The sequence below is a fragment of the Cicer arietinum genome, chromosome 3 (assembly GCF_000331145.2).
Source record: "Cicer arietinum cultivar CDC Frontier isolate Library 1 chromosome 3, Cicar.CDCFrontier_v2.0, whole genome shotgun sequence".
Taxonomy (NCBI): domain Eukaryota; kingdom Viridiplantae; phylum Streptophyta; class Magnoliopsida; order Fabales; family Fabaceae; genus Cicer; species Cicer arietinum.
Window position 1 is genome coordinate 50,802,063 of NC_021162.2, and position 15,740 is coordinate 50,817,802.

Genomic DNA, 15,740 nt, shown 5'->3' on the forward strand with positions numbered 1-15,740 from the left:
ATTTTTTCTTCCTCTTTTTTTTTTCCTTGGCCAAAAATATGAGTGTGTTTTTGAAACAAAGACTTGATTAAAAATGGATTAAATTGTGAGCTTCCATTTGTGGGAATGACAATGACAAGTTTCAAAATCCTTGCATACTAACCTTGAGTTTTAGCATTTAAATAGTTTCAAAAAGTAAAGAACATAGTAAAAAATTCAAAATAAGAGATGTTTTATAAAATAAAACATGCCATGAACTTACATAAATATACATACTCACCAGAATTAGCAATATCATAAAAGAAACTGCAAATAGTATTTAAGTTATCTCAATGTGTTTTCAGTTGCAGTAACCTCACTGTTCTTAAGTTGAAGGGGCAAATAATACACGGTTAACAAAAGTGGATTTGGTTAACAAATAATACACAGTTTATTTTTGTGGCTTTTGAAAACCAAATGCTACCACTGCTTGTCAAAATTTTGTGGTACCCAGTTTCTTGACTAACTGAAAATCAAGTCCTAAGATAATTGTGGTTTGGTTTCTTTTCCACTTACTGAAACTCATTTATTGCCATTAATTAGGAGTAGTTAAGAATGATGTAGATAACATAAATACTACTAGTGTTATTTACAGAAATGTTTTACAATCTATCATGAATTTTCTTCTTTCAGTAACTTTATGTTTTATGTAATTCATGATAGTGTAAATTGAGAAGTGACACATAAGGTTTGGCAATTGAATAGTGCTTTTGGAAATTAAAATAAATAAATATTTATAGTAGCCAAGGATTGTGTGTAGTGCTGCAAAGTTTCAGAATTTGTATGCCTAAAATATGTAATGTATATTGTCTACTTGCAGCATTAGATTGGCTGCGTAGTTTTAGAATTTGTAAGACATTTGTTTCACCTTCTCTAGACGAGGCTATGAGTGTTAGATGGGGATTACAGGTGGCATAGGAGCTAAATATTCATTATTTTATCATGTTCTCTGATGCTCAATTACTGGTAAATCATGTCCAGCAAATATTGACTTAGTGGTTCAAGATTGTAGTAGTCTTACAGTTGAATTTATTAATGTTTCTGTTTGTTATGTCAGAAGAGGCATGGATGTTGAGGCTCATAGACTAGTTGGTTTAGCTAAGTATGTTGGTTCATGAACTTGGTTGGGGTCTGTCCCAAGCCCTAATGAAGTCTTTACTGTCAAAAAAAAATTGAATCCTCCACCACAATTACCTACTTTCTTTACCATGTAAGGCATTTGGCAAAAGAATGGAGGATAAAAAACAAATATTGTACCTGCATATAGAATACATTAATATAGTATGAATACCATCACAAACAATTGAAGCTTTTTCATCTATAATCTTCTAGTCATTAGTACAGTAGTATCCGAGGGAGCAGAAACGACAAAAATATGGAATCGTAAATTAGAAACCACTGTCCAGACAGATACTTTAATCTTCTCTGCTCACTGTTAATAATTCACATGATATGAAGAACTTCGGTTTTCAAGTGAAGAGAATAGAATACACTCATGCTGGCAAATGAAGCTTTTGGTTGTTCTTCCAACTGCATGGCAGATATTTTCAAATGCTCAAAACTAAGATGAACATGGATTATTAACATAAACAAAATGGACATGAAAAGTATGTTCACTTACCTTTGGAAATAGTAATAGAAGAAGTCAGCATATAGCAGTGTTTGAACAAGCCCAGAAACCCATGCTGCAAAAGAGCATATCGAAAAGGACTCAGAAAGACATTTTCAGGAACACAGAAAAATCACAACTATATTTTAACAAGTGTATCTCGTAAGTAGTGGATTTCTTCTGATTGTAGTAGTACAAGTAAACGACCAATAATCTTTCTTTACAATTTTAATATATAAAAAAAAATAGTGGATTTCTTGTGAATTGTGCTGATTGATTATTCTATCAGAGAATTTATTAGGCAGAGTACCAGCTAAAGGGTAGCATGTACTCCACAATGGAAGCATCAAATGGCAAGTTATTATCAATACCTAATTGATAATAATGATAAAACGATATTTACCATATGCTACTCAACATCAAAGCAATAATTGGGTGCACTAAATTGATATGTAAAAAAAATATATAACTAAAACACATAGTATATATTATATAACACACATTTATTTATTTTTTGCAAAGGCAAAGTGAGAGATAGAGAGATAAAAGAAATACTTAATAAAGAAAACTTCAATAACACTTTGTTTGGTTAAGAGAAGAACATTAAAGGGAAGAAAATGAAAAGAAAAGAAAGTATGAGGAAAAAGAGTAGAAAATGAGATGATCTTCATCTTTGGTTGTCTGAGGAAAGGTAAAATATTTTTCTTCCCTTGTTTGGTTGAATTGAAAATAAGAGAGAATAATCTTTATCATCATAAAGACATAAATGCCCTTAACATTATAATAAAAAAATTGGTAAAATTGTAAACAAGAAAAAATATGCTGACTTTGCCAAGTTTTCTCCATTTTGGAGAGAAAATTTGTGACTCCAACCTCTATTTTTTTCCTTTTCCTCCCACCTTTCTTTAGAATCATGCAATGGAAAAGTTTTTGGTATGTGTGCTTTCTCTCCTCTCCCATCCTTTTCTTCACTCTTATTTGGTTCCAAACACTACCTAATGGATTCTATGCAGTGAACACGTTGGTAAATATTTTAAAAGGCTTGCACAACCAGGCATCTTTTACACTTGTTTGAAGGGTAAGGAAACATCTAAGAACAATGGTGCAATTGCGTCTTAATCTGAAAACTGAGAATATGCAATGAAGAGGTACACATGCCAAACCATAAGACATAAAGTGATTAATGCAAAGATCATGCCGTTATTTACAGTATCGTTAAAGCATAAAACAATTATAGCCATTAAACAAAAGAGAGAATCATACTTATCCAATGGACAAAGTGGGGCTCAGTGAAGTAGCGATACACCCAGTTGAGAATGTATAGTGCTCTGTACGCACTGCATTTGACAGACAAAAGAATATTATAAAGATCAATTTTTATAATCAGTGGACTTCAAATCAAAAGTAATTGCAAATGAGTTGAACAAGCTCATAAGAGTTTATTCACATGCACATATATCACACACCAAATACAAATCCCAAAGAAATTATATACAAATAAAGATATCTACTGATACAACTACCAAAAGATTTGTAGAAGTTGAACTAAAAGTTTAATCTTCATTCGGTCCTCAGAGTCAGTTGACAGTAACAAATGCCACTTTGGATGGAGTTCATAATTAACTTCTTATAGAATCAAGCAAAATGCAGACTGCAATCTAGTAAAACTTAACAACAACTTAGTATACACTCGATTAATATATATATATATATATATATATATCTGTTTTTGTGTCAGTCTTATGCTCATCGACTGCAGAAATCTAAATTCGAAAAATAGACGTGGGAGCATTGCTTCATTGCTTCTTTGTCTCATTCTTAGGGTTTTGAACAGTTCATGTAACCTTGGGAAATTAAGGGAAACGGTTTGGTTGAAATATGTAAATGTTTTTGCTAGTTAGTTTTCATTTTCACTACTAATTAGAAAAATGCCACCTTATTTATTATACTTTGTTGCCTGTTTAGAATGATTTATAAAGAAAATAATAAAAACAAGTGCAATATGAAACAAATCATTGTAAACAGGAAATAAAATGAAAATAAATGTCATTTCAGTAATTATTAGTAATAGTAAAGACATAAACTGAAAATACAAAAATAATCCACAAGCCAAATACATTCTAAATTTTGCATGAGTTCGTAGGTATTAAAACCTAAAGGCTAAAACATGTGCAAATGGGTTCCTTTGATATACAAAGTTACCATTGCTTCTTTTTTAAGATCGCACACCACGTATGCAGAGCTATTTGCATAAACTTGAATACCTTAATCAGGCAGAAATTTGCTTTCCCACTTATAAAAACTTTGAAATAATAAAAGACCAATTTCATTGATCATTTTCAATGGCACCACTAGACAGGCTGATCCATATACACTACTCTAAACTAATAATTTCTCTATTCCTTTTGGTGTCTTCATTAGCTACACTTTATCTAGGTAAGTTCAAATGACTATTTTGGAACCAGTAACAAAAATCACATGAAATGCTATGATTTTCTTCATGTGAATCATTATTTAAAGAGCATTACTTCAACTTCAATGACTCAGAACTGTATCAAATTGCCACTATGATTTGCATCTTAATCCTGCATGACAACACTACTAAGCTCATTCAATCAATGCAGGAATAGACATCAACATAGATAAATCTTCAAGTTAATTGGTTATTAACCAGTATAGCTGAAATACCTCTAGAAGATAATAGCTGTAAATTACAATCCTAAAGCAATAACAAGAAAATATATAATGTTTTAAATAGGATGAAGGACCATAGCTTACCCAAGAAGAAAGACATATTGTCCTGTCAAATTGTCAATGTTTCTAGTTCTCTGTAGCAGTACCAGCTGAGGAAGTATAGCAACAGCTTCCAAATACAGGGAAAATGTCCACATCACCTATTCCATGCATAAGTATGTTTTGGAATAGTAAACAAAAGTTAAAGTAATGCAAAGTCAGCTCTTAAAAACAGTAAAGCATGTATGGTAGCGCAATAGTTATTACAGAAGACAAATAACAGTGAATGCATTCTAACCTCCTTAAATGTAAATTTCTCATTGATAAGTAGGGCCAACAGTAAGCAGGGCAATATGAGAAAGTAGTGACGGAAGGTATCCTGATCTTTGTCGTATGATCTACGAACAATTTTGTGGTACCTCATGTACCATACAATAGAAAATGAGCTTCCCAAGAATATCAACTTCATAACAGTATTATATAGAGATATGTAATTTGTAAAGATATCTAAGTAACGTGCGGCGAAAACAAGTGCGTAGAGTTCTTGGGTTTTCAACGAGACACCTACATATAAATAAGATGCATCAAAAGTTAAAGAAAAACAACAGTTCTCTTTAACAAAAAATCAGACTCAACCACAGTCAACTAACGCCCAAAAAATGAAAAGGAAAACCCACAGATAAGTAGGTATCTATTCCTCCAATGAATCCTTTTTATTCTTAATCACTTTCTCTTTTTACTTTCATCTGACAACGAAGAAAACAGTCTCTGTTCATACATAAAAAGAAAACAAAAGACAAAGCTGGGAGAAAAGCATATACATAGAAATGCAGGACAAAAAGAGGTCTTTTATAATTATATTGTAAGCTACCACAATGTTGTCAATTGCGGATTCCAGAAAATTGCAGTTTGTTCAAATTCCGCAGTGATATAGCACCGCAACAGTGGCTATTTGACAGCACTTTGAACTAAATAGCATATTGCGGAACAAAAGCAATTTGTTCAAATTTGCTATGCTATAATGCTATAGAATGAACGGTACTTGAGTTACAGGAGCAAGAAAAGTACTGATCTAGAATAGCCTGAGCTGCACCCCAACATATAACTACATCACTGACAAAAGCCTTGCAGCTTTCTTCATTCATCTACAACTATAACTACATATATGCCTATATATCAGTCTCATTTCCCAAATTTTACCAACATTCAACTTTCGAACTTACTATTTCTACCACAAAAAGATAACAATTACTCATAATTAAGACACGTGCTATTAAACAATGGTTCTTGGCTGGAACAATTGTTGGCCAGGCTTTACTTACCCCGACCAAACTCTAGATTACTAAGGCCCTATTCCCCTAGGAACTAGAGGGTTAAAACAAAAACAAAAAAGACACATGCTAATGCTATTTCCAATATGTTCTGAAACTCTTAGAATTGCACTTTGATTTTAACGTATGGTTCCTACAACAGCATATTCACCAATGACCATTGACATTTTTTTGACATAATTTTGTCTTGTGAACCAAGCTTTTTTCCTCAGAAGTAACAGACTTAAACCATTCTAGAAAAAGGCAAGAAGCCTTGAATGAACCCAACTTCTTCTAAGTTAAAAAGAATGTTATTGAGATGCAAAATGATTCCTTACAAGCAAGGTTTTAAATAAGGGTTTGTGACCCTGATCTAGGCCACAACCTAACGATTTTTTACGATGCTGAAACCATCCCGCAATTGAACCCGCATTGGCCATATTTGACCATAGTTCTCCAAATATCAAAGATTGCAACTGTTACCGCTATTTCAAACCTTGCTTACAAGATAATCAATTTAGTATAGTAGGTCTTTCTCCAATGTAACAAATACTCCCTCTGTCTCTAATTATAAACAACTATTGTCCTTTTCACATATTAAGAAAACAATTCAAATTGACAATAAATTTAATACTACAACCAACTTTCTTAATTCTCGTGATTTAGTAAATGAAGTCTTATCTATAGGGGCAGAGGTAGTATTAATAAGGGGTATGGTCAAAAAATAATAATAAACACATCTAGGACTTTAAAAATCTAGTAATTTGAAAAAGGGCTTATATTTAGGGAACAAACTTTTTTCTCAATGGGCACCGCAGGAGTACTAAAACCAGTAAACTGAAATCTATAATAATAATAATAATAACTAGAAATACTCGTTCTATTCTTACACCAACAATCCTAACAGTTTATATATGAAATTATCTCAACCACTAGTAATGCCCAAAAATGAGCTTCCTCAAAACCTTACCCTATGAGTTTAAATCATTTCTATCTTATCAATTATATAAAATTGAAACAAATAAATTAACAAAAATGTTGATAAGAATAAAAATACCAGCACAGGATTTGATAGTGTGGATCTTGAGAAGAAGGACGAGGACACTGAACAAATGGGTCATATCCCCAGCTAATCTGAAAATATTCATCTTCGTTTAGATCTGAAATTTGTCGATCTAGAATTTTTTGTTAGAATCACACAAAGATGCGTTTTGGTTTACACTAATCGTTTTCAAGCGCTATTCTACAACTAGAGAAGACTTCAGAAGATGTTTAGTAGTGTTAAATCTTGCTTCTTTTCTCTCCTCGTTTTTTTTTTTTTTTTTTTTTGGTTTACCTTATTGATAACGTTAAAGAGGTTTTTCAGATATTAATGTTTTCTATTTTATACATTGACTTAAATTAATAAAAATAGTTTGCATATTCAATACATAAAATAAAATAAAAAATTATGTTGTATCATAAATAATTCTTCATCTTCGGTCAAAAACAATTCTAGATCAACGAGATGTCACTATTTTTAAATACTATAATGTTATTTTTTTTAAATTACATAATAAGATGAAGTGTGTGTAACTATACAAATTAAAAAATATTTTTAGATCAGTATTAAGATTAATTTATATCAAATTATATAATATTTATTTACCCATGCATCAAATTATATAATATTATAATAACAATTTATTATATAATTTTTTATAGAAATGATTTATTACATTATATTTTTTTAAATATCTCTATAAGTATATAAATTATGAGATGTGATTTGATGTATGTGTAAAATTATAAGAATGATGATAAATGGACATTAAATTTATAAATATTGGTGACTTAGATACATTTAAAAATATGTTTGTCTTCTTTTTTTTCTTAATAAATATTTTTGCTTAAAAAACAAATGTTACATTGAAAAATAATTTTATTATAAAATTAATATATTTTAGGTAAGTGACGCAATGCTATATGATATTGACTGTTTTTTATTGTCTTTAATTTAAAAGTTTAATTTTTACGTAGCATAAAAACAAAAATTCTTTTTCAACTGCATACAATTATAATTTTCATATTATTAAAATATCAAGTTTAATTTTAAATAATTAAAAAATAATTTATAATTAATTAACAATGCATAAGATCTTTATATTTTTTTAAATATCCTATTAGTATAATTAATTAATTGTTAGAAACAAAAGATTCTTACATTGATATAGATAATGTATATTAATAAAAAAATTATTTAATGATGAATTATATTTTATACAAATATACTTTATTGTTACTTTTGGTGTATTTGTAATACCGCCTTTATATCAAATTTGCAAATTTTTATGATATTAAGATAACAATAAAATATATGTGTCCATATTTGTAATACCACCTTTCAAAATGAGAAAACGACTTTATTGATTTCTGATTAAAAAAAAAAAAAAACATGATAACTTTTTTAAATTTGTTGTCATCTTAAGTGTAAATATGAAGATAATTGTAAACTTTTATTTTAAAGAATTATCGTTGATAATTGTTAAAATTTCAAATGATTTTCAAACACGAATTCACGATGGATTATATCTCGTGTTGGTCCATTGAATCACTCATCATACATAGATATACATTAAGCCCCATTGATATACTTTTTTAAAAGGCCAGTTTTTTTAATAAATAAAAAAGGCTAAAATCATATTAGTGCAAAACCAAATTTGTTTCTCATATATCTTCTTTTGAAAAAAAAATCTAAAATACCCAACTTTGAAATTAATATACTAAAATGTCCTACTTTTTTAATGACTTGAGGTTGTTATGATTGATCATTAGTCCCATCTTTTGTTGCTCAAACATTTTTAAATGACAATGTTACAAATCTTGAATGATTTTAACATATTCATCATTCTTAGTTTGTAGTTCCTTATTTTGTTTCTTTATCTCATAGATTTGATTTTTTAAAAATATACACTTTTGAGATAAAGTGTTTTCATTTTCCATTAGACATGTGTTGGCTTCTTCTTTTTTTAACCTTGGTTTTCATTGTATTGCACTTTTTGCAAGGTAGCCTTCTTTGCACTTTCTTGTACAAAAGGATATTTAGTTTTAAAATGTCACAACTTGTTCCATCTAGAACATGTACTTTGATTTGCAGGTTTTGACATCACTTATTCCCAAATCTTTTCCTCTTACACTGTTAAGTGCTCAAACCCCAGTGGTAGAGCTCTAATACTAATTGAAGTGGAACAAAAGTCACAAGAAAAAGAGGGTTTGAATTGTGACATTTTAGTTCACCCAATTCAAATTAGTCAAATCCTCACAATCGTGGGGTTTTCAATATGTTCTTCAGAACCAGAACGTTCTCCTTTGAACCTTTTCTTTTTATCAAACCTTGATCAATTACAATCTTCACCTTTCAACCTAGAAATGATTTTTATAATCACCTTTCAACCTTGAAAGGATTTTGATAACCACTTTTCAACTTGGAAAGGATTTTTACAATCATCATTTAATCTAGAAAGGATTTTTACAAACACATTTAATCTAACATAAAATATAGACTTGAGTTACAAAATGATGTGTGAGATAAAAAAAAGTGTCCAAGATCTTAAATTTCTCGACTCTTATTTGAGATAGATTCAAAGAAAACTCAATAAGGATGATCCAAAGATATAGTGGAATGGAGTTTTCTTGAAAAGTTTTTTGCTTGTACTGACTTGAACAAGTCAATTTTGATTTTAAGTCAAACTCTTGTCTTTATCTTTCAAATGTTGTTATGTTTATAGATGATGAGACACTTGAATATTCAGTTGATGACTCTTCATCATATTCATATTTTTTTTTATTGTTTTTAGTCTTATTTATCTTTAATCATTAGTTAATTTAAGGAGTTATTTGATATATTTTGTTGATTTTAGTTATTTGATTTAATGAAATGTTTATGTTCTTATTTCTTTGATTAAGTATAGATTTTTTCGTAGTTTTGCATTGTTTCTTTATTTTAGTTCAATGCTGAATTTTGGTGAGGAATCAATATCACCTATGTGGAGTATTTCAGCCATATTTGGAGTTGTAGATTTCCAATTGGAGTCTAATTAAGTGAAAATGAAAGCTAGGATCCATAGCTACAATTTTTATGAAGACACCGAAACCAAATTCAGAATTGAAAGAGGAGGCAAATACAGTATAAGTCAGACAACAGATGTTGTGCGCCTAAAGCGCAAACACCTGTGTCTGGGCGCATTTCGACCTTCTTGACTCTTTCCACTTGCGCCTGGGGCGCGTGGCACGCGGAAGAATACATTAAAACACGTGTTTTTCACTTACTAGACATCTTTTTTACTATTGGGAATTTTGGAGACTTGTGTCATAGCAGAGAAATTTAGAGACAACCATTTTCTAATACCATTGGAGCAGTTTTATAAAGAATTATTCATGAATCTTTCTTGTAATAACTTCTCTAACCTCAATCTTTTCTATATATGTCATGAGTAATTAAACCCTATTTATTAAGGATGAGTGTAACAAGATGAAATCTTTATTTTCTGATTTGATTTCTAGTTATACGAATGAGTTTATTGAATTATTTTTCTCATCTCTGTGCTTAATGCTTTTTATTGTTTGATCAACTTAAAAATGTTTTACGAATGCTTGAGATTTGAAATTCATGAATTTGTAGTCTAGGGATATATGCAGGTCATGAAACCAATAAAATTAGTTGCAAAGGCAATAGTTTAACAAGAGAATTCCTATACGGTAAAACTTAATTCTAATCTTAAATCCACTAAGGAATTAGGGGTTACTTTGGAATTAAAGGTTATGTCACTAAGACATTAGGGCAAGAATAATAGAATTCGGTAATAATTCAGTAAAGGAATTTAGTAACTAGGATCTAATTAGACACCAATGTTGGATTCGAAGTTAAATTCATCCCTAATATTTTTCTTATTATAAAGGATCAATTTTATTATTGTTGTTAATTTCAAATATTATTTTAATCAATTCGAATACTTTTTGTTCAATTTTAGTAATTAAATGCAACTCGATAGCAAAACACAATCCTTGAGGTCGACACTCGGTACTACCGTTTTATCATTACTTGCAACGATTCAATACACTTGCTAAAACACTATCAAGATTTTGGCGCCGCTGCTGGGGATTGTCATATCACTATTTAGTATAATTTATTTACTTAATTGAAATTTTTTGTTCTGCAATAAAATTTTTGCTTTTATTTTATTTCTAATTTTGAGAAAAAAATTGTTTTAAAACTGTTATATTTTTACTTAATTATTTATTTTTCTTTATTTTAAAATTGTTCATTACTCACAATTTGTCTAACCTTGTATGTGAGGCCAGTCCTCAGCTGAACTTTTCTTTAATTCATAAATGAAAAAAATTGCAAAAGCAAATCGAAAGGCGGTTCGAGAAATGAGACAAAGGGAAAGACAGTTAGTAGTAGAAGAAGAGGATTTGGGGGATTTTTTCATATTTGTAAAAATGGCTGATCCACCACCACCTGAACGTACCCTCGATGAGTATGGGAATCGAGATAGAAATCGTGCTCGGATGGCCATCCATAACCAATCGGTTACATTCAACAAGTTCGAAATCATGTTCTATATCGAGAGTTGAAGGAGATTCATTTTTTCGGTAAACATAACGAAGACGCCAGTAGACATCTCGCAAAATTCTTTGAACTATGTTAAACAGCGAAGGTGCATGGTTGCTCTAAAGAAGGCAAGATGCTGAGACTATTTCCATTTTCATTGAAAGATAATGCTAAAGAGTGACTTAATTCATTACCCTCTGGTAGCATCACCACATGGGATGACCTTGAAGATAAGTTCTTGGAACAATAAAGAAGGAGAATTTCTTCGTGACACTTACAGGAGGTTCAAGAGTTTACTAGCAGGATGCCCCAATCATGCTTATGGCGACACTACTCAAATGCAAATATTTTGTAATGGTTTGAGGCCTAGCACTAGAATTATGTTGGATGCTACAACAGGTGGTTCTTTGAATGACAAAACCGCATCAGAAACACAAAAAATTATTGAGATCATGGCATCAAATGAACAAATGATGTTGTATGATAGAGGTGGTGGGTCAAAAAGTAGTATGTTGAAATTTAATATTATGGATGTTGGGGTTGGCTCAAGGGAAGTTGCTCTTAAAATAGATAGAAAATGTTATCATCATTGAGATAAAGAAATGGGTGACAGCCCTAAATATACATTCCCAAGTGGCCCCCGTCATAAAAATGGAGCACATTGTGGTGGAGCACATAAAAATGGAGCTTGTGAAGTACCTGATGATGATACAGAAAAATCAGAAGAGGTGAACTTTATGCGTAACAATGGGAAGCAGAATAATTCTTACTCTAGTAAGTACAATTCTGGCTGGAGAAATCATCCAAATTTTTCTTGGAAATATCAACAGGGTGGATCTCAAGGTCAAAAATGAGCTCAAGCAAATCAAGTTCCACCTCGAAAAAGCTAATTGGGAGAGTGTTATTGAGAAGTTAGTAACAAGCACAAGTTCTTTCATTGAAGAGTCAAAAGCCATCCAGAAAATTCACTCGGCGTCAATAAAGAATTTGGAGACCCAACTTGGTCAACTTGGTCAACAATTATCACAAAGAGCGTCTGGAAACTTGCCTAGTGACACAATTCCGAATTCGCGAAATAATGTCAATGTCGTGACAACGAGGAGTGGCAAGGTAAGTGAACATGTACCACCTAAAGCCAAACAGAGTGGGATTACTTCAACTTTAACCCACTTGGAGGAAATGGTCACCCCCGACATTAGTTGAGGAGCACATCGCTCTTGAAAAGGAGACACTGTCAAATCCCAAAATTCGACTTTCATTTCTTCAAAGATTAAACAAGGAAGAAACTAAAAAACAATTCGATAAGTTTCTTAGTGTTTCTAAAAAACTGCAAATTAACATTCCTTTTGCAGAAACACTAGAGCATATGTCGGCTTACACCAAGTTCATGAAGGAGATTCTATTTAAGAAAAGAAAAAAATTGGCAATGAAACAGTGATGCTTACCGAAGAGTGCAATGCTATTCTACAAAGGAAGCTACCACCTATGCTCAAGGATCTTGGAAGTTTCTCTATTCCTTGCGCTTTAAGGATAGAACTTTTGGAAAATCCATGTGTGATCTTGGGGCTAGTGTGAGTCTTATGCCCCTTTCCATATACAAAATGTTAGGCATTGCAAGAGTCAAAGACACACCACTGATATTATAATTTGCAGATCGTTCAATGAAACACTCATATGGGGTAGTTGAAGATGTGTTGGTCAAAGTAAATAAGTTCATTTTTCCAACGCATTTTGTGGTACTAGACATGAAGGAAGACAATGATATCTCATTGATCTTGGGGAGACCATTCTTAACAACAGGGAGAACTATGATTGACGTGACTGATGGCACCTTAACCTTCAAGGTAACTGAGGAAATAGTTACATTCAATATTCTAAAAGACATGGAACATTCAAAAGAAACAAAAGGGTAGAGTGTTATGCATATCCCAAGATGTTGTTAAAGATAATGAAGACCCAAGAGTGAAAGATGTTTTATCCATGTTACTGAATTTCTTTATTGAATTATTACCGAATTCTCTTTATTATTCTTGCCCTAATGTCTTAGTGACAGAACCTTTAATTCCAAAGTAACCCTTAATTCCTTAGTAGATTTAAGATTAGAATTAATCATTACTGTATAGAAATTCTCTTGTAAATTATTGCCTTGCAACTAATTTAATTGGTTTCATGACCTGCACCTATGTCTAGGCTACAAATTCATGAATTTCTCATCTCAAACATTTGTAAAGTCCACTTTCGTTTCAAAATACAAATCGTAGAACATTTTAATGTTGAACAAGCAATAAAAAGCATTAAGCACATAGATGAGAAAAATAATTCAATAAACTCATTCACATAACTAGAAATCAAATCATAAAAATAAGGGTTTCATCTTGTTACACTCATCCCTAACAAATAGGGTTCAGTTACTCATGACAGAGATAAAAGAGATAGAGATTAGAGAAGAATTACAAGAAGGATTCATGAATGATTCTTGATAAAACTGCTCCAATGATGTTAGAAACGGCTGTCTTTGAGTTTCTATGCTAGGGCACAAGTCTCCAAACTTCCCAAGAGTCCAAAAGATCTCTAAAACAGTGAAAAATTGTGTTTTTATGGTTGTTGATGCGCGTCGCGTGCCCCAGGCGCAGGAAACACGCTCCAGGCGCGTCTGGACAGTGTTGAACAGCTGGAAACGCGCTCCAGCCGCCGAAATCACGCTTCAAGCGCGCCTGGACAGTGCCGAATGGCTGGAAACGCGCCTCAGGCGCGTATGGCGCGCTTCAAGCGCTCAGCATCTATTGTCCGACGTATATTGCATATTTCTCCTCTTTTCGAGTCTGAATTTGGTTCCAGTGTCTTCATGGAAGTTGTAGATATGGATATTAGCTTGCATTTGCGCTTGGTTTGACTCCAATTGGACATCTACAACTCCAGATATGGCTGAAATACTCAGCATATATCATGTTGCTTTCTCACCAAAATTCAGCACTGCACTAAAACAAAGTAACAACGCAAAACTACGAAAAATCCCTACTTAATCATGGAATTAATAACATAAATATTTCATTAAATCAAAGAGCTAAAATCAACAAAGTATATCAAATAACTCCTTAAATTAACTAATGATTAAAGATAAATAAGACTAAAAACAATGAAAAATATGCATATGATGAAGAGTCATCAGTTTCTTTTTAATTGTGTGTAAACATGCACTATGATAAAATATTTTTAACAACTTGAAGCTAGTCTTAAACTATTTGTTTCAGATTTTCAAATTTAAACTATATTTCTTTGCTCATATCATTGCTCAATTCGATGAGTTTCACTAATGCATGCATTGTTGATTACTCATTGGTTGTCGAAGTCTCACTTACCATTTTTTAAAAATAAACTAAATAAATTTTATAGTGGCGTGCTTGGCATCATTTAGATAGTTCACATTCTCTCTTATTTTCCTAGATGTGAATTTTTAGGCCTAAACACTTTAATTCTCTATTGTGTGATTATCCAGACATGTGTTATCCCTTTAGAACTTGCACTAATTTTGACTTGTATCACTTGTAATATATGCATACACTGAGGCAATTTTGTTTGGCCGTTTGAGCATTTCCAACTATCCTATGCAAATTTTATCCTTCGCTAGTCCCTTTGAGCCTTGCCCTTTTATTTCAGTTACTAGCCACATTACAAGCCATAAACCCGATTTTAATTAAATCACCTTACATGGAGTTAAGTAGAGAAAAAAAATTATCATCTTGGTAGAGTTCTAATTTTGGGGTTGCTTTTGGGATAAAAACCTTTTAAGTTTGGGGTGTTGGTTCTCACAAAAAGAAAAAAATTCAAAACAAAAAAAAAAAAATAATAATAGTTTTAGTACATTGATAAATAACATCATTTTAGTTCTTTGGTAAATGGTTGAGAATGTCCACTATAAAATATGGAGAAGAAAAAATAGAATAAAAAAGGGGGAATAATTTGAAAATGTATGCCTAACTCTAAGTAGTAAAGCCTACTATCCCAAAATGTCATACCTTTACCTAAGCCCTATTACAACCCGAAAGTCATCCAAAAGTGTATGTGTTTGTTGCATTGTAATTGCTAAATTTATTGGTATTTTGTGAGTTTAATGTCAAAAATATCTTTTTGGAGCCTTGATTAAAATTATTCGTTGAGGAATAATTTTGTTTAATTATGGAGAATCTTTTGTCGAAGAATTTTTTTTCTGAGATGTGACGTTTTTCAGAAAAAGTCATGTGTCGATTGAATTGCAGCGAGAGTAGATCTTTTATAAAATATCTATATTTTTATTTAGATATTTGTTATATATATATATATATATATATATATATTTATAAAAAAATTAGAAAAGGAAAGCATTTTCCTTGTTTTTCAGATCCTTCCACCATTCCTTCATCTTCTTCCTTCTCTGTTTCCAAACCAGGTTTTGGTTTTTTTTCAAAACCGTCAAACACAAACATTCCTTTATCTTCTA

At 31.4% G+C, this 15,740-nt stretch overlaps 1 protein-coding gene across 1 annotated transcript; it reads right to left on the reverse strand.

Moving 5' to 3' along the window:
* Nucleotides 1–1,256: 1,256 nt before the first annotated feature.
* On the reverse strand, nucleotides 1,257–7,008 carry LOC101511949 (ER lumen protein-retaining receptor). The gene is made up of 6 exons (XM_004513465.3): nucleotides 6,728–7,008; nucleotides 4,659–4,924; nucleotides 4,406–4,521; nucleotides 2,891–2,964; nucleotides 1,640–1,703; nucleotides 1,257–1,548 (listed from the first exon to the last, which is right to left on the reverse strand). Exons 1-6 carry the CDS (start codon nucleotides 6,816–6,818, stop codon nucleotides 1,512–1,514), a joined length of 648 nt encoding a protein of 215 aa, XP_004513522.1. The 5' UTR covers nucleotides 6,819–7,008; the 3' UTR covers nucleotides 1,257–1,511.
* Nucleotides 7,009–15,740: the final 8,732 nt, after the last annotated feature.